This window comes from Diabrotica virgifera, chromosome 8 (assembly GCF_917563875.1).
Source record: "Diabrotica virgifera virgifera chromosome 8, PGI_DIABVI_V3a".
Taxonomy (NCBI): domain Eukaryota; kingdom Metazoa; phylum Arthropoda; class Insecta; order Coleoptera; family Chrysomelidae; genus Diabrotica; species Diabrotica virgifera.
The window spans coordinates 7387688-7407416 of record NC_065450.1 but is presented as its reverse complement, the minus strand read 5'-3'; the positions used below and the strand labels follow the sequence as shown (position 1 = coordinate 7407416).

The following is a 19729-nucleotide window of genomic DNA, read 5'->3' as shown; positions in this document are numbered from 1 at the left end:
GAGAAAATATCAAGTTTGCTAACATAAAACCGTGCAGAAAAGTTCACTTTGAATATTGGTTGTAAAAAAAGTAAATATTTTATCGAAAAAAATATTTTTAATAAAATGTAGCATAGAAAAAAAACGAATAGAGCTGTGTATTATGTATCCCTGATGTCTATACATCCAGTAAAAGTAAAGTTGTAGCTCATGAAAAATACGTTTTTATTCGTCAAATTTCAAATCGAATATTTCAACGTAAAATATCCTAAAAATGAAACTTTTCGGGAAAAACCGTTTAAACTTTTTTATAGTGTTTAAAAAAGCTTTATTTTAATTGATTATTTATATTATTATTTATATTATTATATTATATTTATATTATTATACACTCACCGGCACAAAAAACCGCCACCCCAAATAATGGGTCATTTTTAATGTCTTGTATTTCCTAAACCTGATGTCCGATTTAAGTAATTTTTTTAATATGTTATAGCCTTATTCTTTAGCAATATCGCTCTAATAATATTGTTGCTTGCAGGTACATTGTCATTGTATACAGGGTGTACGAATCAAACTCTGTTTTTTTCTCAAATTTTTACAACACCCTGTGGAATGTTCTAGCTTTTATAAATTACTAAAATTACAACCCAACTATAGCCTCAGATTTTATTAACATTATGTTTTTTGTTTCATTCGCTTATGTTGGATAATAAAAAAGTTATGCACTTTAACAACTACCCCTGTTTTTGTCAATAAAGGGTGTTTTTAAATAAGTACGGCAAACTTTAAGGGGTAATTCTGCATGATAAAATAATGACAGTTTTCTTTATAAACGTATCTCCGTAAATGTTTCGTTTCCGAGATAGGGGTGTTGAAATTGTTCTTACAAACTCACGATTTATTTATTGCTCTAAAACGGTTTGTGATATGGAAATGAAATTTGGTAGATTTAAGAGGTAATTATTGCGCATTTTTTTGGCATACAATTAAGAATTTGATATTCACCATTGGGGTGCATACGGGTATAAACATTTTAGATATATCCCGTATGCACGCCAGTGGTGAATATAAAATTCTTAATTGTATGCCAAAAAATGCACAATAACTACCTCTTACAATACACCAAATTTAATTTGCATATCACAAACCGTTTTAGAGCAATAAATAAATCGTCAGTTTGTAACAACAATTTCAACACCCCCTATCTCGGAAACGAAGCATTTGCGAGCATACGTTCATTATTTTATCATGCAGAATTACCCCTTAAAGTTTGCCGTACTTCTTTAAAAACACCCTATATTGACGAAAAACAGGGATATTTGTTAAAGTGCCTAACTTTTTTATGATCCAACATAAGAGAATTAATCAAAAAACAGAATGTTAAGAACACCTGAAGCTACAGTTGGGTTTTAATTTCAGTATTTTATAAAAGCTAAAACATTCCTCCGGGTGTTTCAAAGTTTGAGAAAAAAACACAGTTTGATTCGTACACCCTGTATACAATGACAATGTACCTGTCTAGCAACAATATTATTACAGCGATATTGTTAAAGAATAAGGCTATAACATATTAAAAAAATTTAGTAAATCGGACATCAGGTTTAGGAAATACAATACATTAAAAATTACCCATTTTTGGGGTGGCGGTTTTTTGTGCCGGTGAGTGTATGTATATACAGTATGTCCCTGTAAGTTGTATCCATATGGAAAACTTTTTTATTATTAATTTTACGAAAAAAATTTATTCTTCATAAAAGCACTGCATGGTCCAGAACCTAAGATTTAACCATCAAATATCAATTTTTTTTAATATTATAAAAGGTATGTCAAGAAGTTTGAATTTCACTCAAAAGTAAAGTAGCTTTATTTTTCACAATATTGAGAATTGTTATTATGAAAAGTTGTTTGGAATTAAAAACTATGTTTTAGTATGCAATTATATCCTTCTAATTGAATTTTTTTTTTTTTTGAAAAATTATGGATAACTAACATTATTGTCAGCTATTTCAATTCAGATAACTCTTTTATTATTAATTTTACGAAAAAAGGTGATTCTTAATAAAAAGTTCTACATGGTCTGAAACCTAAAATACAACCATCTTATGTCAAATTTTATCAATTTTATACGAGGTATGTCAAAAAATATGAATTTCGCTGAAGAGTAAAATACGTTTATTTTTCACAATATCGAAAATTGTTATTATGAAAAGTTATTTAGAATTAAAAACTATGTTTCAGTATGTAATTACATCCTTCTAATTGTAATATTCTGAAGTATAAAGGTACTTTACTTTTGATCTAAATTTATGTTTTTTGACATACCTCGTATAAAATTGATAAAATTTGATATAACATGGTTGTATTTTAGGTTTTAGGCCATCCAGAACTTTTTACTAAGAATCACTTTTTTTTCATAAAATTAATAATAAAAGAGTTATCAGACTTAAAATAACTGAAAATAATGTTAGTTATCCATAATTTTTCAAAAAAAAAAAATTTTCAATTAGAAGGATGTAATTGCATATTGAAATATATTTTTTAATTCCAAACAACTTTTCATAAAACCAATTTTCAATATTGTGAGAAATAAAGCTACTTTACTCTTGAGTGAAATTCAAACTTTTTGACATACCTTGTATAATTTAAAAAAAAATGATATTTGATGGTTAAATCTTAGGTTTTGGACCATGCAGAGCTTTTTATGAAGAATAACTTTTTTTCGTAAAATTAATAATAAAAAAGTTTTCTATATGGATACAACTTACAGGGACATACTGTATATTGATTATTTACAGGGCCGCGTTTAGGTCAATTGACGCCCTATGCAATTCTCTAGTGGCCGCCCTTCAAACATGTACCATTTTTGCAAAAAAAAATTGCAGGAATTTGAATTTAAATAAGAATACACTAAAAATGGATATAAACTACGATATTTATATACCTATAATAGAAAAAATTGTCATTCTTCATTGAAAAAACATCTTAAAAAAAAAGACTTTTAAAAAAAAAATTTTGATCTTGACAAAATCGACAAATTGTTAACACTTTCTTGCGTCATACTTAATGAGAAAATATTTTTCGTTCTTGACATTTTCGAAAATTACCTTTCAGCGGACACGTTAACAACTAGGAAGCCCAAATAAAATGTGCAAAGCAATGTCAAAATTAGGGAAAATATCTTTCAATCCACTTAGTGCAGTCACTGAAGGTTTTCACCTCCGATTTCGTTGAACTTCCATCGATTTTCATGAAAATTGGTCAGTAGTAAGAGGATACCTCAAGGAACAAAGATAACATGACGTTAACTTGCGCATTTACCGTGGTGGTGAAAACTACCACTTTAAGTGGGGGTGAAAGAAATAATTCCATAAATCGACAGAGAGACAAATTCTAAGCCAAATTTGTCATATAAAGTTATTAATATACATCAATAGGTACTTGTTGACTTATTAAAGATCAAAGATTTTATTTTTTCGTAAAAAATGCATGTTTTAAAGCTGTTTTTCACGTTTAACTCGAAAACTGTGAGCTTTTACAAAAAAGTTATTTTTAACAAAATTGAAGATAATAAAAAGCTGAACACTTCTCACTTAAAGAACTAAACTAATGTTAATTTAAAGTGAGTTATGGGTAATTGAATGTATATTTTTTCGACGAGTACTCAAATCTAAGTATTTAAGCTTAAATAACGGGAAAACGATGCATTTTATAAAATATACCTGCTAAGCACTTGTCAAAGTACTTCGGAGTGCCTATCAAACGAGCTCCAGTAGAAATTAATAGCATCACAATCAAGCAAGTTATGATGAAAATAAGAGAACCCCTTAGAACTTTTTAGGAAAAAGTGAAAAATTAAACATAAGCCTTTTCCACAAAAATCAAAATTTATAGTAATCATTAGAAGAATTTTTTTATATTAGCATAAGTAATGATTTTAACAATTTTTACCGGTTTAGAATGCATATTTAAAAAAAGACGTAATTTGAAAAATCAGAATATTTATAATTATCGTAATTTTCCTTTTCATTTGATAATATTTAATTCCAAAAATACTCAATATACGTAAAAATGATATACCGGGTGTCCACTTATATTTTCCCCCGTTTTAACTACCTGTAACTTCTAAACGGCTTGAGATAGAAATGTGCGGTTTTCGCTGAAATATTTTATTTTAGTAAAAGTTTTGTTTGAATGGATTGAATTTTTTATTTCGCTTTCAACTATGAAAATAAAAATGGCGGATTTTTGAAAAAAACGTTGTTGACTTTTTTTAATGGAACACCCAGTATATTTTTTTGTAAATTGAAAGAAATGTCATTCACCTATCCAGCGTATAAAGTTTTTCAAAATGGGTTGTCAAATCACTGAGTAATTAATTTTTAAAATGAGAGGTGCAACGTGGATATCACATACCTAAATACCATAACGAAGCAAAAATTGATATTATGTTATGTGATTCCCACATTGCATCTCTCATTTTAAAAATTAATTGCTCAGTAATTTGACAACCGATTTTAAAATATTTTATATCGCTGGATAGGTAAATGACCGTTGTTTTTTCAAGTTACAAAAAATGTACTGGGTGTTTTAATAAAAAAAGTCAACAACGTTTTTTTTAAATCCGCCATTATTTATTTAAGAGCGATATAAAAAATGGTTATTTACTTAAAACTTGAAAAAACGGCCATTTACCTATCCAGCGATATAAAATTTATTAAAATCGGTTGTCAACTGACTGAGAAATTAATTTTTAAAATGAGAGATGCAATGTGGAAATCACATAACATAATATCAATTTGCTTATTTATGTTATTTAGGTATGTGATATCCACGTTGCACCCGTCATTTTAAAAATTAATTATTCAGTGATGTGACAACCAATTTTGAAAAACTTTATATCGCTGGATAGGTGAATGACCTTTCTTTCAATTTACAAAAAAATATACTGGATGTTCCATTAAAAAAAAAGAAAACAAGGTTTTTTCAAAAATCCGCCATTTTTATTTTCGTATTTAAAAGCGATATAAAAAATTTAATCCATTCAGACAAAACTTTTACTAAAATAAAACATTTCAGCGAAAACCGCATATTTCTATCTTAAGCCGTTTAGAAGTTATAGGCAGATAAATGGGGGAAAATATAAGTGGACACCCGGTATTATGTATAACTAGATTTTAGTTTTTTCTGAATCAAATATTTTACCTTTTAACTATTTCTGTAGGGTAAAAAATAACCGAGATAGAAACGTTTAAAGCTTAAATTTTGCTGCGAGAACCATGTAAACGGGGCCATTTAACCTTATATTTTAAAAAAAATAAGGGGTTTAAAAGATTAAATTCAACGTGGTTTAATAGCCATTAAAATTAACTTTCAAATGGTTTGTAGGCAAACCTGATAAAAAAAAGAATACCTTTTTTGGAAAAATTTTTTGAAGATAAATTTTGAAAAATATTTGGTGCATAAATTTTAATGCTATGAACTTGTTCGGGGGCTCATTTGATAGATATTTCTAAGTACTTTGACAAGTGTTTTATAAGGTTATGTCATAAAATGCATCATTTTCCCGTTATTTAATCTTGAATACTTAGATTTGGGTACTCGCCGAAAAAATATACATTCAGTTAATTATAACTCTCTTTTAGTTAACATTAAAAGGGTTTTCCAGTACGGAGTTTATTTCGTTTTCTATTAGCTTTGATTTTGATGCTAATAACTTTTTTGTAAAATCTTATAGTTTTTGAGTTATTTATGAAAAATCGGTGAAAAACATGCATTTTTCGCATGAAAAATTAAAATCTTTGATCTTTAATAACTCAAAAAGTATTGATTTATTTTAATAACTTTATCTAACAAATTTTGCTTAGAATTTGTCCCTCTATCGAATTTCTAATAAAATTTATAATTTTCAGGGAACATTTCTAATAAAATAGTTTTCAGTCCCGAGAAGCGGTGGCATCCATCCCCAGGGTAAAAGCGCAAGTTGACACCATGTAACCTTTGTTCCTTGAGATATCCTCTAACCACTCACCAATTTTAATGCAAATCGATGGAGGTTCAACGAAATCGGAGGTAATAGCTCATATCCACTTTCAGTGACTGCACTAACTCTTCTTTAATATAAGATAAGTATGTCAATTGGTGATTTTATTGTGGTATCCAAATGACCCTTTAAGTGAATGCATTCATGTATGAATGATATATCTTGGTCGTCTTTATTTTGTATCAGATTTTCAGCTTCTTTAATAATTTCTTCATTGCTTAATTTTGGCAAATCTGTTAATAATACGCAAACGTTGATAAATAAGTCCATAAGATTCCCGACGTCTATTCAGGTCTCTTATCAGAGTGTCGATTATAACATAGAATGTGTGGATTTTCATCTCATCACTAGCTGAAAAGTTTAGTTCATCATCGGCCTGCTCGTCAAATTGAATGTATCTTTCTTATTTCGTGATATGTTTTATTTGGGCACAATTTTTTGGCTTCCTTGCGGTAAAGTAGTTTGAAAGAGATACTCTTTAATGACAGAACCTAGATTCATAATTTTTATATACAAATATTTTTTGTACAGTATTTTTTGGCCGCCCTCTCATAATGTGCCGCCTTAGGCAACTGCCTATATTGCCTAATGGATAAAGCAGCCCTAATTATTTATATTGATTATTAATAAAAGTTTCTAGCAATAAAATAAACGAGTTACGGTCAAAATAAAGCTGTCATATTTTTTATCTGCCCGTGTTTAGCACCTCAAATAAAATTAATCGTTACCGCTTTATAAACAATTTACTTTATATATCTATTTTATATATGATCTGTACGTTTCACCGGTAAGAGTGCTAATTTTTGAAAGGGTTATAGTTGAAACGGCTTGAACGAGTTACTAATCACGAGTGTATGCAAAATTTGAACAGGCATATCTTAACAAATTTTTGTCTTAGAGAAAAACAATATGAAACTAGCATATCTATAACATCAAAACTTACATTTTTTTATTCTTTGAGATTTTTTTATCACTAATACTTTTTATGTTATTTTAAAAAAAGGGAATTTTTCCAAAATTTTAGAAAAATTTTATTAATATAAAATATTTTTTTTCAAAAATAAGCACTTCAAACTGGTCAGACTTACAGATTATATAAACAATACAAATAAGTACATTATTTAAAGTAAATGGTAAGGCGATAACGATTATTTTTATTTTGCGTTTGATTTTTACCTGTATTGTCAGTCTTATCTTTCCCTGTATTGTCAGTCTTAGCATTTTATATCGCTCTCCCTCATTACATATCCAAGATATTGTCACTTTCTCATTTTTATTGTGTTCATTATTTCGCATTCTTTGCTCATTTCTCGCAATACTTTCGTGTTCGTTTTCATATATGGCCATGCTATTCTAAGCACCCTTCTATAATACTACATTTCAAGTGACTCTAGCCTATTTATGTGTTCTTGCTTTAATGTTCAGCTTTCAAGTACATATTGCAGTTTCAAAAACACGTAGCATCTCAAAGATCTTACTCTCAATTCCAACCTCAAATATTTGCTGCATAGAATTGATTTCATTTTTACAAACGCATTTCTTTTTATTTCTATCTTGGTTCTTTTTTGTTGTTTGATCATTTTTCTCCTAAACTCTAGGTTCCAAGGTATTTTTATTTATCAACCCTATCTATCGTTATATTTCCCAAATGTTTGCTTGATGGTATGTTTGTTTTCTTAGTTATTATTTATTTATTTTATCATTTTCCTCACAGAAACGCTTTGTTTTGTTTAATAGTAATTAGTTGTTCATCAGAGCTTGCCATAATGACGGTGTCATCCGCATGTCTTATGTTATTAATATATCTTCCGTTAATTATTTTTGTTTCACTTTGAAATAGTAATGCTTCTTCAAAAACGGCTTCACTATGTACATTAAACAGTAATTGAGACATAATACATCCCTGCCTAAATTCTCTCCTGATTTCAATTTCTCGACTGGGTTCGTTATCTAATACAATTTGTGCACTTTGATTCCAGTAAAGGTTTGTTATTATTCGTAAGTCCCTTTTGTCTATGTTTTTTGTCTTTAGAATTCGGAATAATTTTTTGTGCCTTACTTTGTCAAATGCTTTCTCAAAAGCAAAGTAACAAACAGGCACATCAACATTCATATACATACATCCATATTTAAGCTAACACAAAGAATAATTTGAGAATGTGATTTATTAATGATATTGTTCTGTATTCACTGCAATCTTTTGCGTTTTTATTTTTAGGGATAGCACAAAGGGTGGAGAGTAGCCATTGTTTTGGTATGTTTCCTGTTTTATACACTGTGTTAAACAAGTCATCGATAATGTCTACGGTTTTATCATTTATGCATTTTAGGCTTTCTACTGGGATTTGGTCTGGACCTACTGCTGTATTATTTTTGCTGTTTTTAACTGCCGATTTAATTTCCTCTTTTAATATCTTTAAAACCATATCATCTTCTACTTCTACTTTTATCTTCTCCATTCTATTGTGTTTGAAGAATACTCTGGGCTAATTAGCAAAATATAAGGAAAAGTTATTTATTAGCAATTTTATTACTGGAATCGAATCTTATGATTGTATATAATAATAATATAGTTTGAATGTTGTTCTGAAGCTATTTTCTTGTGGCATTTTTACAATTTTAACTATTTAGAATGGGAAATAAGCCACAATATTATTAAAAAATGATTTTTATTAACGTTTTGACGCCCAAATCGGGTGCCGTTGTCAAAATACAAAATACTATTGTATATAGTATTTTGTATTTTGACAACGGCACCCGATTTGGGCGTCGAAACGTTAATAAAAATCATTTTTTAATAATATTGTGGATTATTTCCCATTCTAAATAGTTAAAATAATAATATAGGTATGCAAAGTCCGCATATAGTGTGCTACTTTTTTTATAAACAAAATGGTGCCCGAAAATCGTGTTTTTTTTCAATTTTTGCTCTATAATTCCAAAGATTTTAACTTTTCACCAAAAACACCCAAATAAAAATTCACCTTAATTAAATTTTGCATAGAGACGTGTTTTTCCCGATTTACTTCGACCAAAGTTTTCCCTGGAAAATACGGGTTTTTCCAACAAAATCATTAATTTTCAGTTAAAATTAATTGTTTAGATATACAGTGGAACCCCGATAAGTCGGCCCCCGATAACCCGGACCGATTTTTATCAGACAAACATTTCAACAATAAAAATGTATTGCTGTTACAAAATCTCGTGAACCTAATTCATTCATTTGGTGACGTCAATATACGAACGAAACGATTGAATCCGACATTACTGAAAATATCAGGGTGCAGATGGGACCCTGTCGCGCAATTCGCAGCAAATAAAATAGTCGTATGTTTTTGGCTTCATTTTATTTCGGTTATACTGTCGACTCGCGTTAATTCAAACCTGCGATAATTCGAAACTCTCTATAATTCAAAGTTATCACGAGTTCCCTACAAAATCTCTTTATATTTCTAAACTAAATCAATACATTTTTATGCACTTGGTAATTCGAACGAAAAAAATCATTGCTATATGACAAAACGACGCGTTAATTCGAACTCATTGGCGTCCAACACTCGACAATTCAAAGTTGCAGAGAGAAAGAGGCGAAAAGATTGTAGTAAGTACAGTTTTCAAACTTGTTTCAACGCGCCTTTGTTTCAGTTAAGGAAGCAAGATCCTCATTCGATACCTTGTCTAGAGAACGAAAGTGATGAAAAAGCATTTCAGGCACTTTTTCTCTTAAAAAAATTATTGAGCAGTCTGAGCAGCAGCAATGTGCTTTGAAGCAAAGCAGTATAATAGAGTTCTTTCGAAAGATTGATTAATTCACATTATGAATACATACATGTATGTACACGAATGTACCTCTAAACTTTTGTCATCGTTATAGAATAGAAGTTAATAAATAATAATTGATCAACACTTAAAATAATTCGAAGTTTTATTTATTTTCTATCACAAATTTCGAACCATTTGATATTTCAAACACTCAATAATTCGTAATATTTTAAGAGTCCCTCGAGTTTCGAATTAACGAGAGTCGACTGTACATACGCATTTTCAAGGTTCACGAGGTTTTGTACCAACTCTATGTAATATAATATTTGAGAGATAATGGGTATTTGTGTAATTTGAACTACATATACCATAGTAAAAATGACTCATGGCACACCACATTCATTGTCCTGTTATCGAAAACAACAAGCACCTGTATTATCCTTTATTTATTTGAAACTGTCTTAGCATTGTTTAGAAAAGACTATTAAAATTCTTTTTTTAACAATGGACTTAGTCATCACTGTTATTAAATAACATAACATCAGAGACGGTATTGTGTGTAGTAAAGTCGTATTGTTCGCTTCCGTTCTGTAATCGTGCGTAAATCTATTCAGATTTTGTGTGCGTGTCTTTTGTCTATAAGGGCAACAAAACGTAAAAATGTTGTAGTGACAATGGAAAAGAAACTAGAAGCATTAAGTAGAATTGATAAAGGTGAATCTTGCAGCATTATAATGGTGTCGGTACATCTACAGTATCGGATTGGAAGAAAAATAGAACTAAAATCGAAGAATTTTTTTTCAAAATGATAACAAAAGACAGTTTGGACAATCGGTGCAAAGCTAATAAAGCTAAGAATGAGACTCTTGACGACGCTTTGTATGTGTGGTTTTGTGTGGAATGCGAACGTGGTTTACCAGTGTCTGTGTGACAATTAACGGAGTTTATCTGTAAGCATACCATATTTTATTAATTTTTACCATTTTCTCCGGCTAACCCGGATTTTCGATAACCCGGATCGGCCGCGGTCCCGATTAATCCGAGTTAACGGGGTTCCACTGTAATTAAATAAATTGGTAATATAAAAGCTCTTTTTGCATAAATTATAATTCCAGAATCCGATGGAAATTTAATGAACAGAACAGTTTAGCAACAATTGAATTGTTAATTCAAAATTTACGGTCGCTGTAATAACCACAATAATTATGGTACATACAAAAAACTATGGTTTTTGTATAAAAAGGTACTGTACCTATCCAATGTACAATGTATTTTATAGAATTGAAATTGTACTATTAAGGCGGCCTCAGGAATATTTTAAAATTATAAACAATTTTTTGGCTTATAAACAAATAGAATATTTCGGGAAATATTAAATTAAATCATGAAAACGATATTGGAAAAATAGCGGCAGGGCGCTTCCTTTAAAAGAAAAAAACGTTTAATTGTGATGAGTGGTTCCTGAGATACAACCGGTCAAAGTTGACCGGCATTTACGGCATAGATATAAAAAATAGGATCATAATTTTTGTTTTACTAATTTTTTATTTTTGTCCTCTTTCTCCACACCAATTTTCATATCTTTAAAATACTCATAACATATATTATTATAATAAAAACTATCGATATTACTACTGAAAATTGACAAAAATAGCAAAATTTCAATCAAAAATTAGGTTAGAGAAAATGTAATCTCAAGTTCAAAATCGGTCTACTTTAAAAAAATATATTTTCTCGGCTTTTCATGGAGCAATTTTCTTCATTCTTTTTTTGTTCACAAGTAACTCGAGTAGAGCCATCTAACTAACGCATTATTAAATATCAAACTTGCTTTTTTTTGTTATAATAGATTAATTTATTTATAAGAAAAGAAAACTACATATTTTTTCCAGTTGTAAATTTTTTTGAGAAAAACTTACTACAAGTGTACCTTTCAACGTTAAAAACACAAATGTTCTCATGTGAAAGCTGTATAATTATTTAAACAATCTTTATTTAGAGAAATTAAACATTTTTGTTATAATAACTAAATTAATTTATTGTAACAAAACATATCAACATTGACATTTAATAATGCGTTAGTTAGATGGCTCTGCTCGAGTTACTTGGGAACAAAAAAAGAATGAAGAAAATTGCTCCATGGAAGCCGAGAAAATGCATTCTTTTAATGTATACCGATTTTGAACTTTGAGATTACATTTTCTCCAAACCAATTTTTGATTGGAACTTTGGTATTTTTGGCATTTTTCACTCGTAGTTATCGATATTTTTATTATAATAATATACGTTATGAGTATTCTAAAGACATGAGAATTGGTGTGGAGAAAGGGGACCGAAATAAAAAGGTGAAGGTTGTAAAATTATGTTTCTATCGTTTATATCTCTGCCGTAAATACCGGTTAACTTTGACCGATTTAATCTCAGGTACCACTCATTACAATTAAACGTTTTTTTCTTTTAAAAGAAGCATCCTGCCGCTTTTTTTCTAATACCGTTTTCATTATTTAATTAAATTTAATATTTCCCGAGATATTCTATTTGTTTATAAGCCAAAAAATTGGTTATAAATTTAGAATATTCCAATTTTAATTCTGTAAAGTACATTAGATAGGTACAGTGTCTTTTTCTACAAAAATCATAGTTATTCTTAGGTAGCATAATTATTGTGGTTATTATAGCGGCCGAAAATTGCTAATTAACAATTCAATTGTTGCTAAACTGTTCATTTAATTTCCATTGGCTTCTGTAATTATAATATATACGAAAAGGGCTTTTATAATACCAAGTTATTTAATTATTGATAAACAATTACTTATCTAAAATTTTAGTTGAAAATTAAAGATTTTGTTGTAAAAACCCGCGCTTTCCTGGGAAAATTTTCGTCTAAGTAAATCGGGAAAAACAGGTCTCTATTCAGAATTTAATGTGAATTTTTATTTGGGTGTTTTTGGTGTAAAGTTAAAATCTTTGGAGTTATAGAGCAAAAATTGAAAAAAAAATACGATTTTCGAGCGCCATTTTGTTTATAAAAAAAGTAGCACACTATCTGCGGACTTTGCATACCTATATTATTAATATTTACAATCATAGGATTCGATTTCAGCAATAAAATTGCTGGTAAATAACTTTTCCCAAAAATGGCCTATTCTTAGGTTTACCATAATTTATTAAGGCCAAATCCGGACAGGGGTAGTCCAAGGGGTTGTAGAAAATGTAAAATGTGAATTTGACTGCGTTGCTACCTCTACATTGTACATATATGCGAAATGCATATGGCAGCATTAAAAGTACAGCTGTTTCGCTACAATATGCAACTAACATTGAAAATCTCTGCCAGTTTAAAATACATATACCTTTTAACATACTTTAGACCTAAGGTGCTGATTTCTCATATCCGGACCCCAATCCGGACATGTCTTTCAAATCCGGACTGTCCGGACGAAATCCGGACGTATGGTAACCCTACCTATTCTCCAATAATCTGCCCAGACTATAATAATTCATTTATGTATTCTGCCTGTCTCTTTATTTTTTTGATATTACTACCATTTGTATCTTTTAGTGTTCCCGGATTTCTTTTTTTGTTGTTCTGACTTAATTCTTTAATTTTTGTATGTGTGTTAAAATTATCTGTACTTTATGTCTGTTAAAATATAATATACAATGATAATCTATTTTGTTTTTTTATTAGGATTACCACTTCATATAATTAATATACATATTATTTTAAGCTTCCATCTGAAGACTCTTGCCTTAAACCAGTAATGGTATGGATACATGGTGGTGGATTCGCCTTTGGTTCAAACAGTTCTACCGAATATGGACCCGAATACCTGATGCTTGAAGACATAGTCTTGGTATCTGTCAATTATCGTCTAGGATTCCTAGGTTGTCTGCATTTTGAAGATACGTCCTTGAATGTGCCCGGCAATGCATTACTTAAAGACCAACAACTAGCTTTGAAATGGATTCAAAAGAATATCCATAATTTTAACGGTGATCCCAACAATGTAACAATCTTTGGAGAAAGCGCAGGAGGTGCTAGCGTTCATTATCATGTTTTGAGTCCGTCGTCCAAAGGACTCTTCCATAAAGCCGTTCTACAAAGCGGAGTCACCTTTTGCCCTTGGGCAAGAGTCACGGAACTAAACGTTGGTCTTCAATTTGCGCAAATTGTTGATCAACACATTCAAACTGAAAGAGAAGCACTAAAGATGTTACGCAGCTTGACAGCCGAAGAACTATTTGAGGCACAACGAAAGTTTATCGCAGTAAGTAACATAAATAACCTTTTATATAAATGTAACAATAAAACACTGAAAACGTTAGTTTTTTATACTTCCACAAAATTTATTACAACTAAGTGACTACAGCTGTTTCGGCTGAGTGCATTTCTCTAGTGGTTGTGCGAGGGGTTTTCTAGAATGTTCCTTCTAGCCATATTTCTATCTGTTATGGATTTCAGGCAATCATCATCGAAACATTTTTTTGTTGTTTCCTTTTTCTGTTCTAGTATTTCATCTGATACGCTTGTCAGAGGCGATTTTATATTTTTTCAAGCTGAGTCTACATATATTGTTATAGTCTTCTGTCTGTGTTAGAGATATTTCAATAGCCTTTTGAAATTTCTGTTCTGTCTCATTTTCACGAAAAACTTCGGTATTCCATAATGATGTTGGTATATTCTTGTGGATTTTTTGGGACGCTATTCTTGTGCTCATCATTATTTTTACCTTTAAATGATCCGTGTCTCCATCAGCTCCTCTTAGGCTTCTTACGTCTAGGCAGTTACTACCCCTCCTGGCATCTACTAGATCATGGTCGATCCGATTTCTTGTCACGCCGTCATTGGAAACCCATGTTTCTTTGTGTATTTTCTTGTGTTCGAGCATTGTTGATTTTATTACTAGGTTATGGGACGCTGCAAAGTCTATTAACCTTAAAATAAAAATGTATACCATTTTATTCAGTTGCAGTGCGAAGGCAAAACAATCTTACTTTTCAATTAGAATACGGAGTGCAATCCAGCTCTCTGAATCGCGATTTTCGATTCTTATTGGAATATCATCGGAGAGAGCGCAGGCTTGTTCTCCATATCCTAACTGACCAGCACTGAGAGCTTCTCTCACACATCGCAACTGAAAGAAATAGGATAGGTGACTAGCGTCATCTGGCAATTGAAAGATGAAGTTTTTCAATTCTAAAAGCAACATTAATAATATTGAAAATATTAAAAATATTACTAAAAGATTTTTAAATTGAAAAACTTATTGGTACACTTTCCTGGTGACACCTCCAAGGCTTCTACAATTTGCAAGCCAAATGGATGCTGCAATGAAGACAAAGGGAAGGAATTCTACACTATGCAATTCACATCCCCGTCTGCAGCTTGGTAAAGTTCCAACGGAAAATGCACCTAGAAAATGCACTCTATTAACCTTGTTTCATTATCTTTTCTGGCATCGTGAAGACTATGGTTACCTATTGTTGGTTTGTACGCTGCTTCTTTCGCAATCTTTGCATTAAAATCTCCCAAGATATTATGCATGTCCTGTTTGGGGAGATTATTTGTCAGTTCCTCCAGTTTTTGATAGAAGCTATCTTGTACATGCTCTCCCTTTTCCCCTGTCGGTGCATGGGCAGCCACTAGTGAATCGTTATGTATTTGTCTTTTGAATCTGATATAACAGAGCCTTTCGTTAACGGGTTTGCACGTTAAGATTGGCCCCACAAGACTTTCCTTGACTATAAAGCCAGTTCCGAATTGATGTTCCTGTTCGCTTCCGCTGAAAAATACCACTGATTTATTAGGTTTTAGTGTGCCTTCTCCAGTCCATCTGATCTATTTTAAGGCAGTTATGTCCATGTTTCTGGATTCTAGTTCTTTGACCACCTGCGTTAGGGCTGCAGGTTGATATAGGCTAAGTACGTTCCAGGATCATATATTCATTTTCCGTTGTCGTCACTTTTGTCGAGCGGTATAATTTTACACCGGTAACATCACACCAACTGTACCTGTTAGATATATTCTTAAAAATTTCTTAATCTAAAGGGAAATCTTTATTAGTTTTAAGATAATATTATTTATAACTAGCGTAATTGGTTAAAAATTGTTTAATATTGCAATAAATAAATAATAATATTCGGCGATTTGTTCTTGTACGGATTTACAAACAAATATTAGAAAGCTCTTTTAAGTGATTCCTGTTATCTATCGTAAATTATTGAAATTACTGCAACAATAAACTTGAAAATAGTGGTCGTAAACAAATTCTAGGAAGAGTATCATTGTATTGTAGTTTAACGACGTTCTACACCTTCGCCAAAGAATTAAGGATTTGCATGAAATTTTAGTATGTTATAGTTTACTTAAAAAAACTAAGACTTGATTTTTTTAAAATTGTTTTACCATGCCGTTTAATTACTACCTATTAATGGTCAAAGTTAAGTTTTAACATGGGCTCTTATGGGAATTCTTAAAAAGTTAATAACTTCTGACCCAAATTTACGATTTTTAATTATTTGTGCTTAAATTAAAGGTTTTTTTGTAAGGAATAACATATTAAAAAATGAGGATTGTTTACCGTACCATTTATTTTTAATTTATTTATTATAATTAATTCCGTAATTTATTCCTTAATTTCCTTAATTTATTATAATTTATTTTTATAAAGTATTCAATACTGAAACATATGATTCGAGTATTCTGCTATAAATGCATTATTACCAACTTTCGCTTGCATATAAGTTTCCCCCCCTTTCCTCTGAGAGGCATACCCCGCAACGAAATAACAGACATAATAGATTTCCTCCACATCTAGTTATTTGATTTTTGTCAATACGTGTATACTTAAAAATTATCATGAATAATAATGATTCTAAATTTAGTTTACCGAAATGCCGACAACAGAGGTATACATACATCGAATAGAATCAACAAAGAAAACTTGTGAGAGATGTGGAACATGGAGTCTCTGCCACTAAACGTTCATCAATACGTTCATCAATGTCTCGTGATCGTTTCTCATGCTAAGATTTGACAACGAAAACACCCGCCAATAACGCAAAACAGCTGGTAAGGCTGCACTCATACGAGATACCTAGACAATTCTGAATAATAATGTGCACCAAGGCTACAAACCATCAAAATGCATAACCATAGATTAACAACTGTTTCCGTTTAGAGGGCGGACACAATTTACACAATATATATCTCACCTCACAAACCCACTGTATTTTGGGTTTTAGGGGAGTGCAATTAGAACGAGAAGATACAATGTTTCGGAAAAAATCAAACAAGGTTATATTTTTCTAAAACTTTTTTTGTTAGTTTATAAATATGTTAAAGTAAAAAGTTCTACTCACAAATTTCGCCGCTAATTGTTTATTAATTGTTTAAACAATAACAATTGTTTTGTATAAATAATGTTAAGAATATGGGTGAATTCAACATTTTATTTTGATAAAAAATGTTTTTATTTTAGTTTTGATTATGCTGAACCCGAATCTGACATTTCAATTTGCAAATTCAAAATGGCGGATTCAAAATGGCGGATTTTTTCCTAAAATTCCTTAAAAAGCAGTTGTAAAATTCGAATTTTTTTATAAAACGTGTTTGTTTACATATATGTGGATATTTTTGAGAGGTTGCTGAAAATGGCGGATAACTTAAAAAATAGTTGTAAAATCATAATTTCTTTACAAAATGTATTTATTTCTACATATATTTATTTTTGAGAGCTTTAATAAACCTAACTTAAATGTTAACATTATAAACTATAAAATGGCGGATCCAAAATGCGGATTTTCTAAAAAGAACATAAAAAGAACATTTTTCTAAAACATTTATTGTCTTTATTTTTAACAGGTTGTTGAATCTGAATTAAAGATTAAAAATTTTAATTTCAAAATGGCGGATCCAAAATGGCGGATATTTAAATGAAAAACAAGTAGAATCCAATCAAACAAATATGGAATTTCATTCTTAAAAAAAAAGATAAACAAATAATTTTCACAAAAATATTAAAAATTAAAATGTATTAGAAAGAAAGAACCAATTATTCAAAATCTATCTCTTCAATGTTCAAAAAATTGTTGCAATGGAATCATAAAAAAAAAGTTATTCTTAGTAAAAAGCTCTGCATATTTTAAAACTTTAAATGCAATCATAAAATATCAATTTTTATCAATTTTGTACAAGATATGTCAATAAATAAAAATTTCAGTTAGGAGTAAAATACCTATATTTTTCATAATACTGAAAATTGTTATTATGGAAAGTTGTTCAGAATTAAAAACGATGTGTCAATATGCAATTACACTTTTATGCAATTTTTTACATAATACCTCGTAAAATATTGATAAAATATAATATTTTATATTTGCATATTAAGTGTTAGAACATGCGCAGCTATTTATGACGAATAACTTTCTTCATAAAATTAATAATAAATCAGTTATCATAAATAATTAGTGAAAATTTAATGATGTTTGGTATAATTAATTTGAAACAATATTAAAAAAAACAAATTTTCGATTAGAAGGATATAATCACATATTGGAACATAGTTTTTAATTCCAAACAACTTTCCTTTATAAAAATTTTCGATATTGTGAAATATAAAGGTACTTTACTCTTGAGTGAAATTCATATTTTTTGACATACCTCGTACAAAATTAACAAAATTTGATATTTGATGGTTGCATATTATGTTATATACGATGCAGAGTATTTTATAAAAAATAACTTTTTTTCGTAAAACTGATATTAAAAAAGTTATCAATAGGTTCCAAGTTACGCAGACATACTGTATAAGAGCTAAAAAAAATTTTTTTGTTGAACATTTATTATTTTTTAAGGTTATTATTAAATTAATTTTAGGTAAGTTTTACAGAAAAAAGTTTTGATCACTCTGTATATACATTTTTTCAGCTGGTAATTTTCGGTTTTTGTATTACATTTTTGTTATCTTTCTTAGTTTTCTCAAAAAGAAATTGTTTATTTCATTTTTAATCTAAAATAATTCAGTGTTTTTTAAAGACCACATCCTAGGCTTCAAAAAAATATTAAAAAAATTGTATTAGATTTATTCAAACTTGAGTAATACCGTCTTAAATTGGTGGGAATTCTGTAGAAGTACGAAGTTTTCAAAAATTACATTTTTTGAGACAGCGTATTATTTGAATTAAATTTTTGAGATTTTTTTTAAATGAAACATCGTTTAGTAAGATGATTGAGAGGTAAGTTGTGCAAATTTGAGAGCTTTGTAAGTAAAATTGTATTAGTTACACATTTTTAAATCATTTTTAAACAGAATTCATGTAAGCCTCATTTTCCGCCCACACCGTACTTATGTCCATACATTTTATTTCTTTTTGTTACAACCATAAGATAGCTTATTTTATCTTCTTTCATGTCCAATTTGTAAAATTTCTTTTGATCTATTAGTTAAAGAATTACATTAAAAAAACTCAACCGTGCACTTCTTCCAACGCTAGTTTACATTGCGCCAATGTGTGTGAGAAGGGTGACTTTAGCGTTATAAATAAAAAATTACAGAAGCTAGAGATTTAATTTTAGAAAAATCTTTATATAAGGTTTTTCTTGTAAAATTTTCTGAATTTTTCAATGGTCAAGTCAGTTTTTTTCTAAAAATTATATTTTCGGAGTTATTTAAAAAAACATCTAACTTCGCTGTTCATTTGTTTAATAAAAAATGAAGCACCCACTTCTCAAGTAGAACTTTTTGATATGTTGTTTATTAAACATTTATTAATGAAATTACAACAAGTTTTATCTTGTTTGATTTTTTCCGAAGTGAAAATCTAAATGCACTCCCCTATTTGTAATCCATCAAATCCCATACAAATTTACCTTTATATTTGAAAAACAGCAAATGGTTCCCGACAATTTAATGTTGGCGACAGAACAGTTTTGGATCTGGT

The 19729-nt window shown here is 29.8% G+C and overlaps 1 protein-coding gene across 2 annotated transcripts in view; it reads left to right on the top strand.

Annotated features, from left to right (window-relative positions):
• Positions 1-19729, top strand: part of LOC126890655 (esterase B1-like) — a 68269-nt gene that overhangs the window by 29915 nt on the left and 18625 nt on the right. For both annotated transcript variants that reach the window (XM_050659773.1, XM_050659772.1), the window contains exon 3: positions 13516-14055. In XM_050659773.1, the coding sequence (XP_050515730.1) occupies positions 13516-14055 (540 nt within the window). The remainder of the gene's footprint in view (positions 1-13515; positions 14056-19729) is intronic.